Source organism: Rhinoderma darwinii, chromosome 8, assembly GCF_050947455.1.
Source record: "Rhinoderma darwinii isolate aRhiDar2 chromosome 8, aRhiDar2.hap1, whole genome shotgun sequence".
Lineage (NCBI taxonomy): Eukaryota > Metazoa > Chordata > Amphibia > Anura > Rhinodermatidae > Rhinoderma > Rhinoderma darwinii.
This window is the reverse complement of record NC_134694.1, coordinates 66,153,823-66,176,960: the sequence shown is the minus strand read 5'-3', so window position 1 is coordinate 66,176,960 and position 23,138 is coordinate 66,153,823. Positions and strand designations below refer to the sequence as shown.

General features: G+C 47.4%; 1 protein-coding gene across 1 annotated transcript in view; it reads right to left on the bottom strand.

Annotated features, from left to right (window-relative positions):
* Positions 1–23,138, bottom strand: part of LOC142658693 (G-protein coupled receptor 143-like) — a 160,321-nt gene that overhangs the window by 67,870 nt on the left and 69,313 nt on the right. The window contains exons 2-3 of the mRNA XM_075834293.1: positions 22,918–23,009; positions 11,669–11,763 (exon numbers count right to left, since the gene is read on the bottom strand). Coding sequence (XP_075690408.1) covers positions 11,669–11,763; positions 22,918–23,009 — 187 coding nt within the window. The remainder of the gene's footprint in view (positions 1–11,668; positions 11,764–22,917; positions 23,010–23,138) is intronic.

The following is a 23,138-nucleotide window of genomic DNA, read 5'->3' as shown; positions in this document are numbered from 1 at the left end:
GCGCGGGGAGAGAGAGAGAGCGCGGGGAGAGAGAGAGAGCGCGGGGAGAGAGAGAGAGCGCGGGGAGAGAGAGAGAGCGCGGGGAGAGAGAGAGCGCGGAGAGAGAGAGAGCGCGGAGAGAGAGAGAGCGCGGAGAGAGAGAGAGCGCGGAGAGAGAGAGAGCGCGGAGAGAGAGAGAGCGCGGAGAGAGAGAGAGCGCGGAGAGAGAGAGAGCGCGGAGAGAGAGAGAGCGCGGAGAGAGAGAGAGCGCGGAGAGAGAGAGAGCGCGGAGAGAGAGAGAGCGCGGAGAGAGAGAGCGCGCGGAGAGAGAGAGCGCGCGGAGAGAGAGAGCGCGGGGAGAGAGAGAGAGCGCGGGGAGAGAGAGAGAGCGCGGGGAGAGAGAGAGAGCGCGGGAGAGAGAGAGAGCGCGGAGAGAGAGAGAGCGCGGAGAGAGAGAGAGCGCGGAGAGAGAGAGAGCGCGGAGAGAGAGAGAGCGCGGAGAGAGAGAGAGCGCGGAGAGAGAGAGAGCGCGGAGAGAGAGAGAGCGCGGAGAGAGAGAGAGCGCGGAGAGAGAGAGAGCGCGGAGAGAGAGAGAGCGCGGAGAGAGAGAGAGCGCGGAGAGAGAGAGAGCGCGGAGAGAGAGAGAGCGCGGAGAGAGAGAGAGCGCGGAGAGAGAGAGAGCGCGGAGAGAGAGAGAGCGCGGAGAGAGAGAGAGCGCGGAGAGAGAGAGAGCGCGGAGAGAGAGAGAGAGCGCGGAGAGAGAGAGAGAGCGCGGAGAGAGAGAGAGCGCGCGGAGAGAGAGAGAGCGCGCGGAGAGAGAGAGAGCGCGCGGAGAGAGAGAGAGCGCGCGGAGAGAGAGAGAGCGCGGAGAGAGAGAGAGCGCGCGGAGAGAGAGAGAGCGCGCGGAGAGAGAGAGAGAGCGCGCGGAGAGAGAGAGAGCGCGCGGAGAGAGAGAGAGCGCGGAGAGAGAGAGAGCGCGCGGAGAGAGAGAGAGCGCGCGGAGAGAGAGAGAGCGCGCGGAGAGAGAGAGAGCGCGCGGAGAGAGAGAGCGCGCGGAGAGAGAGAGCGCGCGGAGAGAGAGAGCGCGCGGAGAGAGAGAGCGCGGAGAGAGAGAGAGCGCGGAGAGAGAGAGAGAGCGCGGAGAGAGAGAGAGAGCGCGGAGAGAGAGAGAGCGCGGAGAGAGAGAGAGCGCGGAGAGAGAGAGAGCGCGGAGAGAGAGAGAGAGCGCGGAGAGAGAGAGAGAGCGCGGAGAGAGAGAGAGAGCGCGGAGAGAGAGAGAGAGCGCGGAGAGAGAGAGAGAGCGCGCGGAGAGAGAGAGAGAGCGCGGAGAGAGAGAGAGAGCGCGCGGAGAGAGAGAGAGAGCGCGCACGAGAGAGAGAGAGAGAGCGCACGAGAGAGAGAGAGAGCGCACGAGAGAGAGAGAGCGCACGAGAGAGAGAGAGAGCGCACGAGAGAGAGAGAGCGCACGAGAGAGAGAGAGAGCGCACGAGAGAGAGAGAGAGAGAGCGCACGAGAGAGAGAGCGCACGAGAGAGAGAGAGAGAGCGCACGAGAGAGAGAGAGAGAGAGCGCACGAGAGAGAGAGAGAGAGAGAGAGCGCACGAGAGAGAGAGAGAGAGAGAGAGCGCACGAGAGAGAGAGAGAGAGAGCGCACGAGAGAGAGAGAGAGAGAGAGAGCGCACGAGAGAGAGAGAGCACGAGAGAGAGCGCACGAGAGAGAGAGAGCACGAGAGAGAGCGCACGAGAGAGAGAGAGCGCACGAGAGAGAGAGAGAGAGAGAGCACGAGAGAGAGAGAGAGAGCACGAGAGAGAGCGAGAGAGAGCGCACGAGAGAGCGAGAGAGCGCACGAGAGAGCGAGAGAGCGCACGAGAGAGCGAGAGAGCGCACGAGAGAGCGAGAGAGCGCACGAGAGAGCGAGAGAGCGCACGAGAGAGCGAGAGAGCGCACGAGAGAGCGAGAGAGCGCACGAGAGAGCGCACGAGAGAGCGCGCACGAGAGAGCGCGCACGAGAGAGAGCGCGCACGAGAGAGAGCGCGCACGAGAGAGAGCGCGCACGAGAGAGAGCGCGCACGAGAGAGAGCGCGCACGAGAGAGAGCGCGCACGAGAGAGAGCGCGCACGAGAGAGAGCGCGCACGAGAGAGAGCGCGCACGAGAGAGAGCGCGCACGAGAGAGAGAGCGCACGAGAGAGAGAGCGCACGAGAGAGAGAGCGCACGAGAGAGAGAGCGCACGAGAGAGAGCGCACGAGAGAGAGCGCACGAGAGAGAGCGCACGAGAGAGAGAGCGCACGAGAGAGAGAGCGCACGAGAGAGAGAGCGCACGAGAGAGAGAGCGCACGAGAGAGAGAGCGCACGAGAGAGAGAGCGCACGAGAGAGAGAGCGCACGAGAGAGAGAGCGCACGAGAGAGAGAGAGAGGCGCGAGAGAGAGAGAGGCGCGAGAGAGAGAGAGGCGCGAGAGAGAGAGAGGCGCGAGAGAGAGAGAGGCGCGAGAGAGACAGGCGCGCGCGAGAGAGACAGGCGAGAGAGAGAGAGAGGCGAGAGAGCGAGCGCGGAGAGAGAGAGAGAGCGCGGAGAGAGAGAGAGAGAGCGCGGAGAGAGAGAGAGCGAGCGCGGAGAGAGAGAGAGCGCGGAGAGAGAGAGAGAGCGCGGAGAGAGAGAGAGAGAGCGCGGAGAGAGAGAGAGAGAGCGCGGAGAGAGAGAGAGAGAGAGCGCGGAGAGAGAGAGAGAGAGAGCGCGGAGAGAGAGCGCGGAGAGAGAGAGAGCGCGGAGAGAGAGAGAGCGCGCGGAGAGAGAGAGAGCGCGGAGAGAGAGAGAGCGCGGAGAGAGAGAGAGCGCGGAGAGAGAGAGCGCGCGGAGAGAGAGAGCGCGGGGAGAGAGAGAGCGCGGGGAGAGAGAGAGAGCGCGGGGAGAGAGAGAGAGCGCGGGGAGAGAGAGAGCGCGGGGAGAGAGAGAGCGCGGAGAGAGAGAGAGCGCGGAGAGAGAGAGAGCGCGGAGAGAGAGAGAGCGCGGAGAGAGAGAGAGCGCGGAGAGAGAGAGAGAGCGCGGAGAGAGAGAGAGAGCGCGGAGAGAGAGAGAGCGCGGAGAGAGAGAGAGCGCGGAGAGAGAGAGAGCGCGGAGAGAGAGAGCGCGCGGAGAGAGAGAGCGCGCGGAGAGAGAGAGAGCGCGGAGAGAGAGAGCGCGCGGAGAGAGAGAGCGCGCGGAGAGAGAGAGCGCGGGGAGAGAGAGAGAGCGCGGGGAGAGAGAGAGAGCGCGGGGAGAGAGAGAGAGCGCGGGGAGAGAGAGAGAGCGCGGAGAGAGAGAGAGCGCGGAGAGAGAGAGAGCGCGGAGAGAGAGAGAGCGCGGAGAGAGAGAGCGCGGAGAGAGAGAGAGCGCGCGGAGAGAGAGAGCGCGGAGAGAGAGAGAGCGCGGAGAGAGAGAGAGAGCGCGGAGAGAGAGAGAGCGCGGAGAGAGAGAGAGCGCGGAGAGAGAGAGCGCGGAGAGAGAGAGAGCGCGGAGAGAGAGAGAGAGCGCGGAGAGAGAGAGAGAGCGCGGAGAGAGAGAGAGAGCGCGGAGAGAGAGAGAGAGCGCGCGGAGAGAGAGAGAGCGCGCGGAGAGAGAGAGAGAGCGCGCGGAGAGAGAGAGAGAGCGCGCACGAGAGAGAGAGAGAGAGCGCACGAGAGAGAGAGAGAGCGCACGAGAGAGAGAGAGCGCACGAGAGAGAGAGAGAGCGCACGAGAGAGAGAGAGAGAGCGCACGAGAGAGAGAGAGAGCGCACGAGAGAGAGAGAGAGAGAGCGCACGAGAGAGAGAGCGCACGAGAGAGAGAGAGAGAGCGCACGAGAGAGAGAGAGAGCGCACGAGAGAGAGAGAGAGAGAGAGAGCGCACGAGAGAGAGAGAGAGAGAGAGAGCGCACGAGAGAGAGAGAGAGAGAGCGCACGAGAGAGAGAGAGAGAGAGAGAGCGCACGAGAGAGAGAGAGCACGAGAGAGAGCGCACGAGAGAGAGAGAGCACGAGAGAGAGCGCACGAGAGAGAGAGAGCGCACGAGAGAGAGAGAGAGAGAGAGCACGAGAGAGAGAGAGAGAGCACGAGAGAGAGCGAGAGAGAGCGCACGAGAGAGCGAGAGAGCGCACGAGAGAGCGAGAGAGCGCACGAGAGAGCGAGAGAGCGCACGAGAGAGCGAGAGAGCGCACGAGAGAGCGAGAGAGCGCACGAGAGAGCGAGAGAGCGCACGAGAGAGCGAGAGAGCGCACGAGAGAGCGCACGAGAGAGCGCGCACGAGAGAGCGCGCACGAGAGAGAGCGCGCACGAGAGAGAGCGCGCACGAGAGAGAGCGCGCACGAGAGAGAGCGCGCACGAGAGAGAGCGCGCACGAGAGAGAGCGCGCACGAGAGAGAGCGCGCACGAGAGAGAGCGCGCACGAGAGAGAGCGCGCACGAGAGAGAGCGCGCACGAGAGAGAGCGCGCACGAGAGAGAGAGCGCACGAGAGAGAGAGCGCACGAGAGAGAGAGCGCACGAGAGAGAGCGCACGAGAGAGAGCGCACGAGAGAGAGCGCACGAGAGAGAGCGCACGAGAGAGAGAGCGCACGAGAGAGAGAGCGCACGAGAGAGAGAGCGCACGAGAGAGAGAGCGCACGAGAGAGAGAGCGCACGAGAGAGAGAGCGCACGAGAGAGAGCGCACGAGAGAGAGCGCACGAGAGAGAGCACACGAGAGAGAGCACACGAGAGAGAGCACACGAGAGCACACACACGAGAGAGCACACACACGAGAGAGCACACACACGAGAGAGAACACGAGAGAGCACACGAGAGAGAGAAAGGGCACACGAGAGAGCACACGAGAGAGAGAGAGAGAGAGAGAGAGCGCACGAGAGAGAGCGCGCACGTGAGAGAGAGCGCGCACGAGAGAGAGCGCACGAGAGAGAGCGCACGAGAGAGAGCACACGAGAGAGAGCACACGAGAGAGAGCGCACGAGAGAGAGCACACGAGAGAGAGCACACGAGAGAGAGCACACGAGAGAGAGCACACGAGAGAGAGCACACGAGAGAGAGCACACGAGAGAGAGCACACGAGAGAGAGCACACGAGAGAGAGCACACACACGAGAGCACACACACGAGAGCACACACACGAGAGAGAGCACACGAGAGCACACACACGAGAGAGCACACACACGAGAGAGAGCAAACGAGAGAGAGCACACACACGAGAGAGAGCAAACGAGAGAGCACACACACGAGAGAGAGCAAACGAGAGAGCACACACACGAGAGAGAGCAAACGAGAGAGCACACACACGAGAGAGCACACACACGAGAGAGCACACACACGAGAGAGCACACACACGAGAGAGCACACACACGAGAGAGCACACACACGAGAGAGCACACACGAGAGAGAGAACACACGAGAGAGCACACGAGAGAGAGAGAGAGAGAGAGAGAGAGAGAGAGCGCACGAGAGCGCGCACGAAGGAGAGAGCGCGCACGAAGGAGAGAGCGCGCACGAAGGAGAGAGCGCGCACGAAGGAGAGAGCGCACACGAAGGAGAGAGCGCACACGAAGGAGAGAGCGCACACGAGAGAGAGCGCGCACACGAGAGAGAGCGCGCACACGAGAGAGAGCGCGCACACGAGAGAGAGCGCGCACACGAGAGAGAGAGCGCGCACGAGAGAGAGAGCGCGCGCACGAGAGAGAGAGCGCGCGCACGAGAGAGAAAGCGCGCACACGAGAGAGAGGGCGCGCACGAGAGGGAGAGCGCGCGCACGAGAGAGAGAGCGCGCGCACGAGAGAGAGAGCGCGCGCACGAGAGAGAGAGAACGCGCACGAGAGAGAGAGAACGCACGAGAGAGAGCGCATGCACGAGAGAGAGCTAGCTCCGATTCCTGCCTTTAACCCCTTCGATGCAGCGATCCAAAGCGATCACTGCATCTTAGTGATTGGTAGCAAATCGGTAGCCAGCCATGCGATGGCAAGGATGCCGACTACTACCATGGCAACAGGAGACCTAACAATGGCCTCCTGTCTGCCATTACGGAAGCCAATTAGGCCCCCCGACCAGAGCCTAATCGGCTTGCTGTCAGTGAACAACTGACAGTTCTAATACATTAGACTACATAGGTAGTGCAATGTATTAGAACATCATTTAAACAGTTGGACCTTCAAGTCCCCTAGTGGGACTAAAGAAAAGTGTAAAAGAAAGTGTAAAAAACAAGTAAAAATAAAAAAGAAATGAAAGTTTCAAGTAATAACATAAAACACGATCGCCTTTTTCCCTTATCAAGTCATTTATTATTGAAAAAAAAATTACAAAACCATACACAGTTGGTATCGTTGCATCCGTAACGACCTGAACTATAAGAATATTATGTTATTTGTCCCACGCAGTGAACGCCGTAAAAAAACAACTAAAAAATATTGCCAGAATTGCATTTTTTTTGGTCACTTTGTCTTCCAAAAATTGAAATAAATAGTGATCAAAAAGTCCCATTTATCCAAAAATGATACCTATAAAAACTATAGCTAGTCTCGCAAAAAACAAGCCCTCAATACAGCTCCGTCGAGGAAAAAATGCAAAAGTTATGGCTCTTACAACATGGTGACACAAAAAAATACATTCTTTTTACAAAAGTAATTTTATTGTGCAAAAAGTTGTAAAACATAAAAAAATAAGCGATATAAATTTTGTATCGCCGGAATGGTACTGACCCGCAGAATAAAGTTAACATGTAATTTATGACCCGTGGTGAACGCTGTATAAAAAAAAAATATAAGTAACTATGCCAGAATTGCGTTTTTTTTTTGATCACCTTGCCTCCCCAAAAAAAAAAGGATAACAAGAGACCAAATAGTCGTATGTATCACAAAATGGTACCAATAATAACTACAGCTCGTCCCGCAATAAAAAAAACCGCCCTAATACCACTACGTCTATGAAAAAATTAAATAAGTTAAGGCTTCCATAAGTCAGGAAATAAAAATATGCGGTTGTGCAGGCCCGAGGGGAACATTTCTTCTGTTGCAAGTGCCGATTTATCAAGGCCCTAAAATTAGGGAACCAGGAAAGGGAGGGCCCAAACATATCTTCAGGAAGCGAGGACGCCCGTATTATACCAGGACAACACTTCTCAGCTAAATTCCCCAAACTGCAAAGGTGCAGATTGTGGACCAAAAGGGGGATAAGAAAGGACATTTATCAGTGCGACACTGGCCTGCGCATAAAGGATTGTTTCACAGCGTAACAAATATTTATGGATTATTTTATTGTTTACCCCATTATTATACTACCTGACTATGCCCCTGATCTGCTCTGCCCAGCTCACATATGCCCCCACATTGTAAACTGAAATACCAGTAAAACTCCAAACAAAACCACTACCAAGCAAAATCCAAGCTCCAAAAACTAAATGGCGGTCCTTCCCTTCTGAGCCCTACAGTGTGCCCAAACAGCAACAATTTTTGGGGTGTGTCTCCAGTGGCACAAGCTGGGCATGACATATTTCCCAATGAAAATACATATCTAGAGGGGAAACATTTTTTTTTTACTTTGCACCACGGCAATCATTTATGGAAAAGACCTGTGAGGTGAAAATGCTCACTACATCCCTTAATAAATGCATTGAGGTGTGTAGTTTCCAAAATGGGGTCACTTCTCAGCCGTTTTTTATTATTTCACATCAGAGCCTCTGCAATTGTGAACCAATACTTTGTAAGTCGACAAATTAGGCCTCAATTTCACATGGTACTCTTTCACTCCTGAACCCTGTCGATAGTACAGGCAAAAGATTAGGGCCACATGTAGGGCGATTCTAAACCGAGAAACGCAACATAATGATTAGAGAGCTGTCTTGATAGGGCACCACATATTGGCATATCTAGAGAAAGAAAAAAAAAAATTCACTCTGCAACATCGAGTGCACACTAATTTCTACAAAACACCTGTGAGGTTAACATGCTCGCTACACCCCTAGGTGAATACCTTTCTCTAGTAAGACTTTCTGTGTGAGAAAAAAATGGATTAAAAAATTAATTTCTGCAAAAAAAACCTCTACTTTGCTATAATTCCTGTGAAAAGTCTAAAGGGTTAAGAAACTTTCTAAATGCGGTTTTTAATACTTTGAGGGTGATGTTTTTAAAATGGGGTGACTTTTTGGGGGTTTCTAATATATAAGGCCATCAAAGCCACTTCACAACTGAACTGGCCCATGTAAAAATAGCCTTTTGAAATCTTCTTGAAAATGTGAGAAATTGCAGCTAAAGTTCTAAGCCTTGTAACGTCCTAGAAAAATAAGACGATATTCAAAAAACAATGCCAATCTAAAGTAGGCATATGGGGGATGTTAATTAGCAACTATTTAGTGTGGTATAACTATCTGTCTTCCAAGCAGATACATTTAAATTTAGTAAAATGCTAATTTTTGCAATTTTTCACAAACTGTTGGTGTTTTTCACAATTAAATACTGAATGTATCGAACAAATTTTGCCGGTAACAAAGTCCAATGTGTCACGAGAAAACAATCTCAGAATCACTTGGATAGGTGGAAGCATTCCGAAGTTATTACCACATAAAGTGAAACATGTCAGATTTGAAAAATGAGGCTCTGTCAGGAAGGTCAAAAGTGGCCAAAGCGGGAAGGGGTTAAAAGCACATAAGCGATATTATAATATAATAATAATAATAATAATAATAATAATTCCTTCTAAAAGGTGTACATAGCCTTAAAAACAGAAATGCTCCCTGGAGAGATTAAAAAAATAAATAAAGAAGAAGTATGCAAAATAGCTCTCCTCCAGAATAAAGAAAACCGTCCTTCTAGTGCCATCTATAGGTGACTACACCAAGTCAATGTCATCTATAGGTCGCACGAGAGACAGTTTTCTTCCTTCTGGGGGAGAGCTGTTTTGCATATTTTAGTTGCAAATATTCTTATGGACTATAGAATTAATCCCAGGCCTTCAAGTAATTATTCTTGCACTCCCTTTCTCTTTGCGCTTAATAGGGAATCAATAGAAAATGGGGACATAAGAAAATGTTTTTATTAAGGGAAATAGTTTACAATAACATGAGCAACATGCCAGTATGAAATCTGGCCACATTCGACAGAGGTAGCATATCCTTGTTAGGTCACATCCATATGGGCTGTGCCACTTTATGCATTGCTTCGACCATATCGTTGCCATATATTTTCAATGGCAGGTACCATATTTTATCAATAAAGTATCTTGGTCTGTTAAAAAAGTCTTTGTATGTATGGAACTTATTAGTAAATCAGAAGTTAGAGCAGCAGAGTTCAGCAATTAAAGGGAATGTGTCGCTAGAATTTTTTTTTTTTTTTTTCGTTAAACAGTTAGTATATACATGATTACACATTGTTCTAATTTTTTGAATTTTTTTCAAAAGTCAGGAAATATTATAAATTAGATTCTAATTTATAACATTTCCATGTGCTGGTAACTAGAGGGAGCAATTCCCAAAATTGCAGCATTGGCATGTGGTAAAGCAACCTCATTGCTTTATGCTGCAAAATTGGAGAAGACACACTCGCTCTAGTGTGCTCAAACAATCCCCCTCCTTTCTCCTGGCTAGTGCCAGGAGAAAGGAGGGGATGGAATGTTCAAACCTCCGACACTGTGTGCCGCCATTTTTTGAGCGAATGCACAGTGTAGTAGGCTTACATACAGTGGTAATCACACAGTAAAACACGAACATACACAAACATAACTTACCTGCTCCTGCCGCCGCCGCCACTCCCTCCGCTCCTAGTCCTTGCTTCTGAACATATGGACGGAAGCCGCGACCGGAAGTAGTCATCTTACTGTCCGGCCGCGGCTTCCGGTCCACATGAAAATGGCGCCGGATGTCGCTCGGCCGAAGATCTTCCTTTTGGATTGTGTGGGAGCAGCGCATACGTGTACGCTATAGTGAATGGAACAGCTCCCGTTTGCATTCACTATGGGGATGTATGTGCCGTATTCCATCTCTGTATGTGTCGTTAAGACACATACAGAGATGAAAAAAAAAATGGCAGCCCCCATAGAGAAGTAAAAGACAGAGAAAAGAAAAAAGTAAAAACACAAAAACAAATAAATTAAATTTATTTTAATAACATACTAAAAGCAAAGACATATATACATTTTTTTTTCGTGACACCTTCCCTTTAAGTTGGACTTTTTTGTTAGTGACAAGAAGTCAAACTATATCAGTTGTAACTGTCAATTTCTGAAAAGATAATTCAGTCTGTCAGCATATTCAATCAGTAACATGGAGGGAGTTTACCATCAGCCTCAGCCATGGCCGGCCTTAGATACGTTCAACCAGTGCGGTCGCAAAGAGCGCCAGTCGCCACACTGCAAGAGGGGTGCCAGCGGGTGTGTGTTTCACCTCACCGTTGCAACTACCAGCGGGTCAGGTGCCACTCGCTAACTGCCTAGGCAGTCACCTTTCCGCCCGGGTGCTACTTCACTTAGTGGCCGTCGCTACAGTTGTAGAAACCATAGTGGCTGCTAGCGGCGACACCGGGCATGAGGGCGGTGGCGCCGCTAGCAGCTGCTGCTATAGCGGTAGCGACGGCACTATAGCAGAGCAGGGAGGTATCTCCCTGCTCTGCTATCTACTAGCGCCACTGTAGCTCCCTGAAGGAGCGGAATCCCCATGTGGCCGGGGATTCCGCTCCTGGAGCGCTGCTTGATGTCTCTGTCCATATATGGACAGTGACATCAGGGGAAACTCCTGAAGCGGAATCCCCGCTGTGAACGGGGATTCCACTCCCGGAGAAGCCAATGACGTCATGGACTCAGACGGCAGGAGCTTCTCCTGGAGTGGAATCGACGGTCACAGCATAGGCAATGCTGTGGACGGGGATTCAGCTTCAGGAGTTTCCCCTGATGTCACTGTTCATATATGGACAAGGAGCAGTCAGCTGCTGAAGAAATTTTAAGGCAGATTTTTTTTGCCTTACAAAAAATGTGTGTGAACATACCCTACGAGTGTAGTGATTGTTCTTATCCGTTTTCTGTCTGTCTCAAAACAATTTTTAGTAGGGGTGCCGTGAGGAAATCTTAGTTTTCCAGTGCTGCCTCGAGTCCGAAAAGGTTGGGAAACTCTGTACTAGGCTACAGGATCCAGTCATGGAGCAGCTCAGTTCGTCATGGGAATGGGGCCTAGGCAAGTACAATTTTTGTTTTCGTTTGGGGGCACTGTCTACAAGGGGGAGGTGGGGGACTGTATGGCACTGTGTACAAGTGGGAGGTGGGGGGGGCTGTATGGCACGATCTACAAAAAGGAGGTGGGGGGGTTATGGCACCGTCTACAGGGAGGCTATATGTCAAAATCTACAGGGGGGCACTATACTGTGTGGGGGCCACTAAGCGGACATTATACTGTGTAGGGGTACTACAGGTGGCATAATACCGTGGGCACAATTAGAGGACAAAATACTGTGTCCTTGAAGGGGTTGTAATATATTATATTATTAAATATTATTATTATAGTGTATGGGGGCACTAAAGGGGCATCATTTTTTTATGGGGCATTTATTTTATTTTTTTAATGATGGGGTGGGGCGCCGAAAGATAATTTCGCACAGGGCGCCATCTATCCTAGGGCCGGCCCTGGCCTCAGCTACATGTGTGATTGCACCACTTGAAAAATAACAAAGGAAGCAGAAAAGATCCAGCACCTATATCCTGCTGATGTATGGGATTCTTTTACCTTTCCGATGGGTTTGGTCTGAAGAGTTGATCAATCTCCAAAGAGTAACAGAAAAATGACCAGAATAACACAGAACAGAAATAATGAATCCATGTCTGCGGGATCAAGGGCAATGAAAAAAAGTTAGTTAGAAAATGTTAAACAGTTTTATCTAACCGAAACTATTCTGATACAATTATTTATTATTGTAAAGTTTACTTCTTATAACATGGTACTTTCCCACACCATGTCGTACACAGCTCCTGTGACAGTGCCATCAGCAGCAGGTGTCAAGTAACACCCCATGCTTCAATGGCCAGAATTGCATAGAACGCTGATCTCCGTGAATGCTATTGACTGCCGTGCAAAAGTGGTATTACAAAGTGAGGGGATTCCCTCTGTAAACCAATCAGCACCACTTGGACGAAATCCAGGGGTGCCGATGAGTTGCCATGTCAGTTTAGGGCCTAACAGGAGGCCCCCAGATCTGCCATGTATCTGAGCCTTTTAGGCCCTGAAATATGAAAACCCAATACATATTTGGTATCTCTGCAATCATATCAACCCATACAATAAAACTAACATGGCAAAAACTGCCGTTAAAAAAATAAAAAGCTAAAAGCAATAAAGTTATTTGTACCCCACAATGGTGCTAATGAAACTACAACTTGTTCCACAAAAGTCAACCCCCTCATAAAAAAAAAAATATATGTTGTAGGTCTTTGTATGTATCAAAAAAAATATATATAAGAACTCGTTTAACCCCTTAATGACCAAGCTTGTTTGGAGCTTCATGACCAAGCCAGATTTGTCAAATCTGGCATGTCTGACTATCAGAGAATAACTCTGCAATAGTTTTGCATATCCAAGTAATTCGGACGTTGTTTTTTCGTCACATGTTGTACTTTATTGTAGTGGTAAAAGAAGACTGATGCGATTTGCGTAAATGAATAAAAAAAATTGATGACATTTTGTAAAAAGTAACATTTTTCCCTACTTGGAACTGCAATATGTCACATATGTACATACATACTGTACAATTTTTTTTATTAAATATATATTTCCATCTCTTTATTTTGACAGCACTTTCGAAATACATTGAGCAATTTAGAAGACTTACAAATGTAATAATAAATTTTGAAGTACATTTTGGTTTTCTGCACTAAGCCAGGTTTTCAGGGCCTCATTAGGTGTCAGAATGATGGAAACCCCCCCTCAAATTACCCCATTTTGAAAACTACACTCCTTAAGGTATTTATCTAGGGGTGTAGTGAGTATTTTGACCCCTCGGTTTTTTTGCTAAATTTAATGCAAATCAGGTGGTAAAAAAAATAATTCCACTTTTTACACAAATGTGTCATTGTAAAGACAGGATTTCTTTGTAAAGCGAACATGAAAATGAAGAAACACACCCCAAAGTCTATCACCCTGTTTCTCCGGTGTTCAAAAATACACCCATTGTGGCCTTGATCTGCTTACTAGACGTGTGGCTGGGCCAAAAAGAGAGGGAGAACCCTTTGACTTTCAGGGCACAATTGAATGTATTCTAGGCCCCATATCATGTATTTAGAGGCATTGAGCTGCCTGAACAAAAAACAAAACAAAAAAAAAAAAAAAACACCCAGAAATGACCCCATTTTAAAAACCAGACCAGTAAAAGTATTTAGCTAGTGGTGTAGTGAGCATGCTAACCAATTTTTTTTTAAAGGAGGGAATAATGGGGTATTATTTCAGACACTATGGGTATATAATGTTTTCTTCAAATTCTTATTACATTTCCACATGAAATAGGGGAGACATGTGGTAAAAGGTTATTTCGTTAGAAGTTAGTTGTCCCGCATCTGTGCCATTATAATGTCATTGTGGACAGAATTCTGTCCTAATATAAAATCAGTCAGAGAGGAAAAAATAAAACTGTACTGCAGTGATGAGCAACATTACAAAATAAAATATGTATCCAACTACGTTGCAAACTCGAGTCTATTCACTAGATAGAAGAACACCTCTAGGGCTGTCATGACCAACTTTGTTTTTTTTTCTGTGACTGGTTGTCCACGTCTCTTTAGCTCCATCAATCCCTATATGAGGGATGAACGTGCCAAGTGACGCGGTACACCATAACAGGCCCCTGCCCGGCAAGGTAAGAACCGCTATGTGCACAAAACAACCAATCGGTTAAAGTATATATAAAGGAGCAGTGTCCAAAACCATATATAGGAATAGTAAAAGGATCACTAATCCCCAAAATTATGTTAGTATTTCCAGAGGACCTGCGAAAACCTGAATGTAGTAAAGCACATAGTGTGTTGATTGGGAACCGCTAGATTATTAGTGATCCTCCAAATAAAAAAAAGATCATGCCCGTATGACCATACAAAAATATAAATAAAAATAACAGTTTTGTTCAGCAGGACATGGTCATAAAAACAGTCAAAAGAAACAAAATGATCAAAAATACGAAAGGGGTAAAATATTTTCTGAAAAAATTAACTCTACTACCTCTCCCATAAGAATTCCTCCCCACTTGGAAAGCCCACAAACTAAAATTAAAATAGAAATTAAAATTTACTTCCTAAAAAGACGCCCCTCCTCCATTTTGGCATTCCCTAAATAAAATTCATAAATGTAAACTGTGCAGTACGTTTCAAAACAGGGGTAGTTGCAGAGTCCTGGTTGAGATGGGCACATCGGGCAGTAGTTTTGGGGATATCTTTGCATCTCGGTGGAAGGGATGGGGTGAAGAAAGTAGCGCTCTGCAAGTCTTCGCACATACTCAGACTCTTGGGGTTTTGCACAGGCATTGGAGTAAAATAGGAGACGCTCAATAACCTCCTCCTGGAACTACAGGAAGGTCACAGCGTTCCTTGTTTTTTTTTTTTTATAAAGCACAAACCCATCATAGGTAGCAATCTGAATTAGGTAGATTGCTACATTTTTGTACCAGGCCCTGGTCTACCGCTTCACCAAATACGGTTGAAGCACCTGGTCCGACAGACTACAATAAGTTCATGGAGGGGGTAGATCTATCACACAGACAGGCTTACGCTTTTCCACAGTGCCCCCCCCCCCTCTCTCTAACTGCCACCGTGGTGTCTGGATGCAGAGTGGACTGCATATAAACGTCCTTCTTGTCATTCCACTTTACTGCAAGTAACTCCCGCTTGCCAGTGCAAATGACACCCCCCTTTCCACACGTCTGGACACCACTTGCTTTGGTAATCCCACTCTGCTTTTACGGACTGTCCCGCAGGCACTGCTATAAAAAAAAGTTATCAGTGTAGACATGGTACCCCCTTTGTGCATGAATAGCACCATTAGGTCTAACACAATTTTGCCAGATGAGCCAATTGTGTCCGGGCAGCCTGGGGGATAAATTTGGCGGACTTTGCCTTCATAAATCAGGAAACCGCAGGTGTACCCTGTTGTGCTCTCGCACATTTTATATAATTTAATGCCATATTTGGAGGGGATGAACTGCTGTAATGAAAGACAGCCTTTGTAGCTCATCACGGATTCATCCACCGATAAATTTTGATCTGGGGTGTAGGATTTGAGGAAAGATTCTTGTAGCAAGGAAATTAATGGTCTCAATTTATTAAGACGATCGTAGCCTGGGTCATTTCTTTGGGGAACTTGGGAGTTATCTGTATAATGCATGAAGCGCATTATAGATTCGTATCGGTGTCAGGACAGAACTGCCGCAAATACAGGGCTAGCGTGGACAGCTCTTGATGCCCAGTAGGAACGGATAGTTGATTTTTTGAGCAACCCCATATTTAGCGTTAAGTCCAATAAAAAAAAAAAAGTAAGCTCAGGGACACTAGTGGGGGGTTCCATGATGAGTAGACGGATGTGGGTTTCTGGTACAATAAACTGTCTTGCATATATATATTGGTCTGTTGGACAATTACCTCGAGGACTTGGTCACTGATCTCTCGTGCTCACGCAGGAGAGGAGGGGGCGCAAACGGGGTGATGGACTTGAAGTTTGTGGTTTTTTTTCACTTCACTTATACAGATCAGGATTTGGTTATAGTGTCTCTCTCTCTCCTCTCACAGATAAACTACAGTAAGGGGAGAGGAAGACAGCCCATGTCCTGGCTGTATTTTATAAATAGAACAACATAGATCCCTTTGATAGGTATATCACAGTGACTGTCAGCAGGGACCGCATATGCTGCGACAGGCAGCATTGGTGCGTGAATAATGGCGATCACGTGACTGGAGACCGGACAAAACTGTCCTCGGTGTGTGCTCCGAGGCCTCAGCTACCTCCGGGGGTTCGGGTGGCCAGAGGGGCCCATGGCCGGCCGCACATGATCGCATGGGCCCCCTCATGCCTGGTGGCATTGCTAGCACCGGAGGGGGCCCCGGTGCTAGCGGCAGCCACATTCATTTGTATCTGAGTCCTCAGGACTTAGATACAAATGAATACTATAGGCTGCAGCCGGTCACGTTCGGCTTGCAGCCTATAAGGCGCTGGGAAGACTCCCTGCGCAGGCTGGCGTGATGAGGTACTGCATCACGCCGGTCTGCGCTTGCGTCTAGTCCGGAGAATTCACGCGCGTTCAGCTGGAGCGGCTGCCACGGGGTAAGGTAAGTAAACTGTATATATTTTTTTAGGTGGGGACTATCGCTGTGTATATTTCCAAGGAGGGGGTGATTGCTCCGTTACACTATATACAAGGGCAGGGGCGCAACTACTTTTGACTGGGGCCCCCCCTCCACCGGGTATCACACAACCCACCCCCTTGTAGATAGTGCCTCCCTATAGATTCCACCACACAGCGTCCCCCTATAGATAACATCTTACAGCCCCAACCCCCCTGTAGATAACACCATACAGAACCCACCCCCCCGTAGATAACGCCATACAGACCCCCCTGTAGATAATGCCATATAGCCCCCCCCCCCTCCCCAAAAAAACAAAAACGGCCTATAGTTTGTCCTACAAAAGAGATGTATCCCCTATCCACAGGATAGGGTGTGGTCGCAACGGTACCACTACGCCTTGATTTCTGTAGGTTCCAAATTAGATGTAGGTATATATACGAGCTCGGTGAGTCAAATCACTCTGAGACCATGTTCTCAAAAAGAAAGACTCCAATTTATTATCATACACAGCGTATATTTATAAGACACAGAACAAAGAGCATAACTCATATAGTAATCAGCAAAGGGAGAATTCCTCCCTCTGACCCTGAGCTCCATCCCAAACTGTTACTTCTATCAACTATTTTACTGCCAAGAAGAAATACTTAGAGCATCTGCAGACTATTACAAGACAAACTAAAAGACAAAAATGAATATCACACTGTGCAGTGTATACTGACACAAAATACAAAACATGGAATTTTGAAATTATTCCTTCACAAATGGATACAGGTGTGATCGCTGGCAGCGATAAGGAGAACCCCCCCCCCCCCCCCCCAAGTTCTCCATGACTAACCTCGGACTTCCAGAGTCTGCGCAGTTCAATAAAAATGAAAGGTGCGCTGGTCAAGAATGCGCACCCAGTGAGCAATTCATTTCTATGGAGCTGCAGACAGACCCCGTAAGTCCGAGGTTTGTCATGGAGAACTTCGGGGGACTTTCGGTCCCCTGTTCTCCTTATCGCTGGGCGTCCCAGCGATCACACATGTATCCCCTATCCTGTGCATGTATCACCTCTCCTGACATGTTTATTATAGGAAATCCTTGTATTTCACAAAAAGTCTTTCTGCAGTCCAGGACTGATGGACAATTCCCCTTGTCAGGAGGATGTGTCCCAGCACAGTGTGATACGGTCAGGGACACAGCCCTGTGACAAGGGTAATTGTAACACCCATTTGTTAATGCTTGCCCAAAAAGGTAGTGCTAAAAATAGTAACGGCGCTGCGGTGCGGAAGGGGGGCCCAAGTTTGGGTAACAGGCCCAGGGCCCATGGTCTACTTAATCCGCCACTGGCACTCTGGCATAAGTACCCTTAATGGCCGCCGCGAAAACACATATAGGCGGTCATCAAGGGGTTGAATAAGCTTTTTTTATTGAACAAAAGTTGTAAATATACATAAAAAAATAGCTAGATATATATATATATATATATATATATATATGTACACACACACACACACACACACTTTTGGTATCATCGCTTTCCTGATCGTCCGTCGGCAGCACACATATGAGATGTTATCTCCCTAGATATAATTAGAAGAGAACAGGTTAACAAGCAATAACCAACTAACTAGTAATGCAAGGGCCTCCTATATAAAGGTCCAGGGAAACCCCACCTCCTTGTATTTTTATTTCTCTTCATGGTTAGAAGACTACAGGTGGGACTCTTTGGAGTCCTTATTTAGTTATTTTCTTCCTTCCTACTTTATCTATCATTCCGGGCTGTATACCAGAAGAGTTTCAGGTCCCTCGGCCCGAAGAGCCATTATGCCCCTTTGTTTTTTTTATTTCTTTATTTTAATTTAAAACTCTATGGCTGTGCATGCATTGCTGCACGAATGTGTGTGTCCAACTGGCATATTGGACACACAAATCTACCAGTGTCCTGCTTAGGCAGCCGTACCTGGTTTTCCCTTCTCAATGCACTTCCTAGAAATCGCGCAAAGAAGGTGCCGGTGTTTGACCATCTGACTCCGGGCAAAGATGGCGCGGGCACGATCTTGCTTGCCGTAAGATGTAGTTGCAGTCTGGGCTTGGACGCGCGCATACATGGGATTTCGGAGGATATTTAAACTTTGGCGCTATGTGTTTGATTACACCATTGCCTAAGCAGCAGAATCCCCAAAACCAGGAAAAATAAATAAATAAATAAATACATTTTTTCTAGATGGAAACTGTTCGATCTGTCCTTGCCATTCTTCAAAAAGACAGTTTATGGCATCCATAGATCTAACAGATGCATATCTACATGTTCCCATCTTACAAAGCCACCGGAAATATCTCAGGATAGCCATCCAGAACAAGTCACAAACTCTTCACTACCAATTCAAGTGTCACCCGTTCGGCTTCACCTCAACACCTCGGGTGTTTACCAAAATTGTGGTTCTCACTGCAGCTCTTCGTCTCCAAGGGGTAACAGTGATTCCATATCTAGACGACTGGCTGATTGTTTCCCCCTCCAAAGAAGATCTAATTCTCCATCTTCAAGTGACTGAGCGCTCTGAAAGATCATGGGTTCCTGATAAATCAGGAGAAATCTCAACTCACTCCGGTCCAGGAGATAAAGTTCTTAGGGTTCCTGATCAACTCAAAATGTATGTCCCTAAGATTATCTTTAGAAAGGAGAAGGAGAATTGTGACAGAAGTGACTGACTTAATCTCAGACCGCAGAATCTCTATCCGATCATCCATGAGGGTACTTGGGCTGTTGACATCATCCATAGACGCAGTTCCCTGGGCCAGAGCCCACATAAGATATTTACAATCAAACATACTGGCCCTATGGAACCAGAACCTGACAGGTCTAGACAAAGTCATCTCTCTCTCCACACCATGAGAGATCTACTATGGTGGCTAAATCCCCTCAGACTTTCTCTCAGGCAGAACTCTGACTCCTCATCCTCAGGTGACTCTCAACAGATGCATCCTCTTTGGGCTTTGGTACTCATGTAGAAAATCATTGGATCCAACAGTTATGGTCGCCTCAGGAGAAGTCTCTTTCATCCAACTAAAGAGAATTTAAAGCGGTCAAGCTAGCACTTCATTATTTTCACTCTGTCCTTCATAATCTCAATGTCCTGGTCCAGACAGACAACCTGGCATCAGTCTACTATATAAACAAACATGGCGGCACAAGGAGTCATCAACTTTCCAAAGAGTGCAGAGCTATAATGACATGGTCCGAATCCAATCTTCTGAATATTCGGCAGCTCATATCCGGGGTTCTCTCAAAGCAGTCTGGCTAAATCGGAACACTCTACATTCAGGAGAAGGGAGCCTGAATCCAGAGATATTCAGACCGATCACCATGAGGATGGGATTACCAGATCTAGACGTGATGGCATCATGGGACAACACGAAAACAAAAATTTATCTTTGTTCTCTGTCCCCAATAGGTCACACAGTGGCCATAGACAGCGGATCAGTTGGTCCAACAAGTTGATCTATGTCTTCCTGCCTCTTCTTCTAATTCAGAAATTCCTCAAGAAAATCTTAGATGAGAAAGCAGAAGCCATCACAGTGATACCCTTCTGGCCACGCTGGGCTTGGTTTTCTCTTGCATTATATATTTAGAGAGGCAGATTGTGGAAACTGCCAGCCCATCAAGACCTCCTCATCCAGGAAGGTTACTTTCACCAACAGGTCCGCAACTTACATCTGACAGTTTGGAGACTGTTTTAGGGACTCCCGCTCAATCAGGTCTGTCAGAAGTGGTCATTAAAACACTACTTGCGGCTAGAAAACCAGCCACCATTTCTGTGTACAATAGAGTCTGGAATATCTATAAATACTGGTGTGTGTCTCAAACTCCGTCTCTATGGACGTTCTCGCATCCCTTCTTCAATTTCTCCAAGAAGGTTTCAACAAAGGCCTTAAAGAGGCTCTGTCACCAGATTTTGCAACCCCTATCTGCTATTGCAGCAGATAGGCGCTGCAATGTAGATTACAGTAACGTTTTTATTTTTAAAAAACGAGCATTTTTGGCCAAGTTATGACCATTTTTGTATTTATGCAAATGAGGCTTGCAAAAGTACAACTGGGCGTGTTGAAAAGTAAAAGTACAACTGGGCGTGTATTATGTGCGTACATCGGGGGGGGGGGGGGTTAACTACTTTTACTAGCTGGGCGTTCTGATGAGAAGTATCATCCACTTCTCTTCAGAACGCCCAGCTTCTGGCAGTGCAGATCTGTAACGTCACTCACAGGTCCTGCATCGTGTCTGCCACATCGGCACCAGAGGCTACAGTTGATTCTGCAGCAGCATCAGCGTTTGCAGGTAAGTAGCTACATCGATTTACCTGTAAACACCGATGCTGCTGCAGAATCATCTGTAGCCTCTGGTGCCGATGTGTCCTCGCTCGTCTGACACGATGCAGGACCTGGGCAAGTGACGTCACAGCGTGATCTCTCGAGAACACGGCTGTGTCTGCACTGCCAGAAGCTGGGCGTTGTGAAGAGAAGTGGATGATACTTCTATACACAACGCCCAGCTAGTAAAAGTAGTAAACACGCCCCGATGTACGCACATAATACACGCCCAGTTGTACTTTTACTTTTCAACACGCCCAGTTGTACTTTTGCAAGCCTCATTTGCATAAATACAAAAATGGTCATAACTTGGCCAAAAATGCTCGTTTTTTTAAAATAAAAACGGTACTCTTATCTACATTGCAGCGCCTATCTGCTGCAATAGCAGATAGGGGTTGCAAAATCTGGTGACAGAGCCTCTTTAAATACAACACGCTGAAGGTGCACTGCACAGCCATAAATGCTCAATTAGAATCAAAATTTTCTAATCCGGCTCTGATCCGTAGATTCTTCAAAGCTATAAGAAATCTAAAAACTGGGGTTCATAATCCTGTTCCTTCATGGGATTTGTCCTTGGGCCTCCAAGCGTTAACAGGTCCTCCGTTAGAACCTATTCTCCAAGCGAGCCTGAAACACATATCCTTCAAAACTCTATTCTTAGTGGCAATCACTTCGTAAAGAGTGTAGGAGAACTGCAGGCCCTGTCATGCAAAGAGCCGTATCTTCGTATATTACATGACTGCATCATCCTTCAAACTCTTCCAAATTTCAGACCTAAAATTCCTTCTGCGTCACACGTTGAATAGGAAATCATCCTAGCTGTCTTTTTTTCCTGACCCAGAATTGGATCATCAAACCTCTCTACATACTCCTGAATGTAAAAAGAGCAGGGCTCTCATACCTTCACACAACTCAACCATTCACAATCCTTATTCTTACAATTTCATGGCAAAGCCAAACACCAGTGAAGCTACCCTGGCTAGATGGATAAAAGACACCATCAGTCTGTTATTCTCTGTCCGGGCAGATGGCTCCGATCCATGTAAAAGCTCACTCCACTCGTTCTATTGCAACCTCATGAGCAGAATTTGGTCTTATGCCCTTAGAACAGCTCTGCAAAGCAGCAACTTGGGCATCACCTTCAACCTTCATCCGTCACTATAGGTTGGACGTTTCTGCTCCCGTGTGTTCAGCCTTTGACAAAATGGTGTTAAATAAAGCGACTGGATCTCCCACCCCATAAATATTGCTTTACAAATCTCATATGTGTGCTGCCGACGGACGATCAGGAAAGCTGAAATTTGCTTACCGAAATTTTCATTTCCTGGAGTCCGGAGGCAGCACAGCTTCCCACCCTAATTAATTATTTTAACTGCTACATACCATACAAGGAGGTGGGGTTTCCCTGGACCTTATATAGGAGGTCCTTGCATTACTAGTTAATTGGTTATTGCTTGTTAACCTGTTCTCTTCTAATTATATCTAGGGAGATAACATCTCATATGTGTGCTGCCTCCGGACTCCAGGAAATGAAAATTTCGGTAAGCAAATTTCAGCTATAGTAATGACCCACAGAATCAAAGTAACTAGTAATACCACGTGGAAAATGACAAAACAAATGGCCAAAAACTACGGTGGAATTGTTGGCGTTTTTTTTGTTTTTTTTAATTCTCCCTCCCCAAAAGTTATTTAATACATTTTATGTAACCTAAATTTTTGCCACTAAAAAATACAACTTTTATAGCAACATTTAAAATGTATAGCTCTCAGAATGTGTAGATTTAAGAGAAAAACAAAAAACACCCTTTAAGGCCCATAATAGGCTGTATCTTTAAGGGCTAAAATAAAATACCAGCAATCTCCCTGAGACGATCGTGTAAAATGTTTTGATGTTTTGTCTAGCTGTTTGTGTTATCTTGCTCCTACATCTGAAACTACTAATGGCAGCCAGTTGTCACTTGGTTATCCTATATCCTCTGGTGCAGAGGTCAGTTACAGCAAAGGGAATAGGAAGTCAAGTTTGATTCTATGGATTTTCTTCAAATCAACATGATTTGAAGGAAATATTAATAAATACAAAGATTTTTTTGCTGTATAGACTGAAATTAACTTGTTAATGCAATGCCAAAAACCGTACACTTGGATTGGTCTGCTAAGTTTACACTTCTAGAAAACAGACATTTCAGGAGTGGCTCTTGAAGTAAACAAATAATTGTATAAGTTACTAAAAAAAAAAAAAAAAAAAAAAAAAAAAAAAACTAACAAAGCTATCCGTCTGTAGCCAATACTAAACCGAAAATTACTTACAGAGATGAAAACACAGGTGAAGTGAGAGAGCCAAGACGGACTGGACAAGAAATCGGGAGTAATGAGCCACAGTGCAGAGTTCAGGAGTAACCCTTAAAAACAAAAAAAAACAAATATTTGCATTAGGCAATCTCATGGAAGAGGTGGTAAAAATATATATACACTACCGTTCAAAAGTTTAGCGTCACTTAGAAATGTCCTTATTTTTGCAAGAAAAGCAC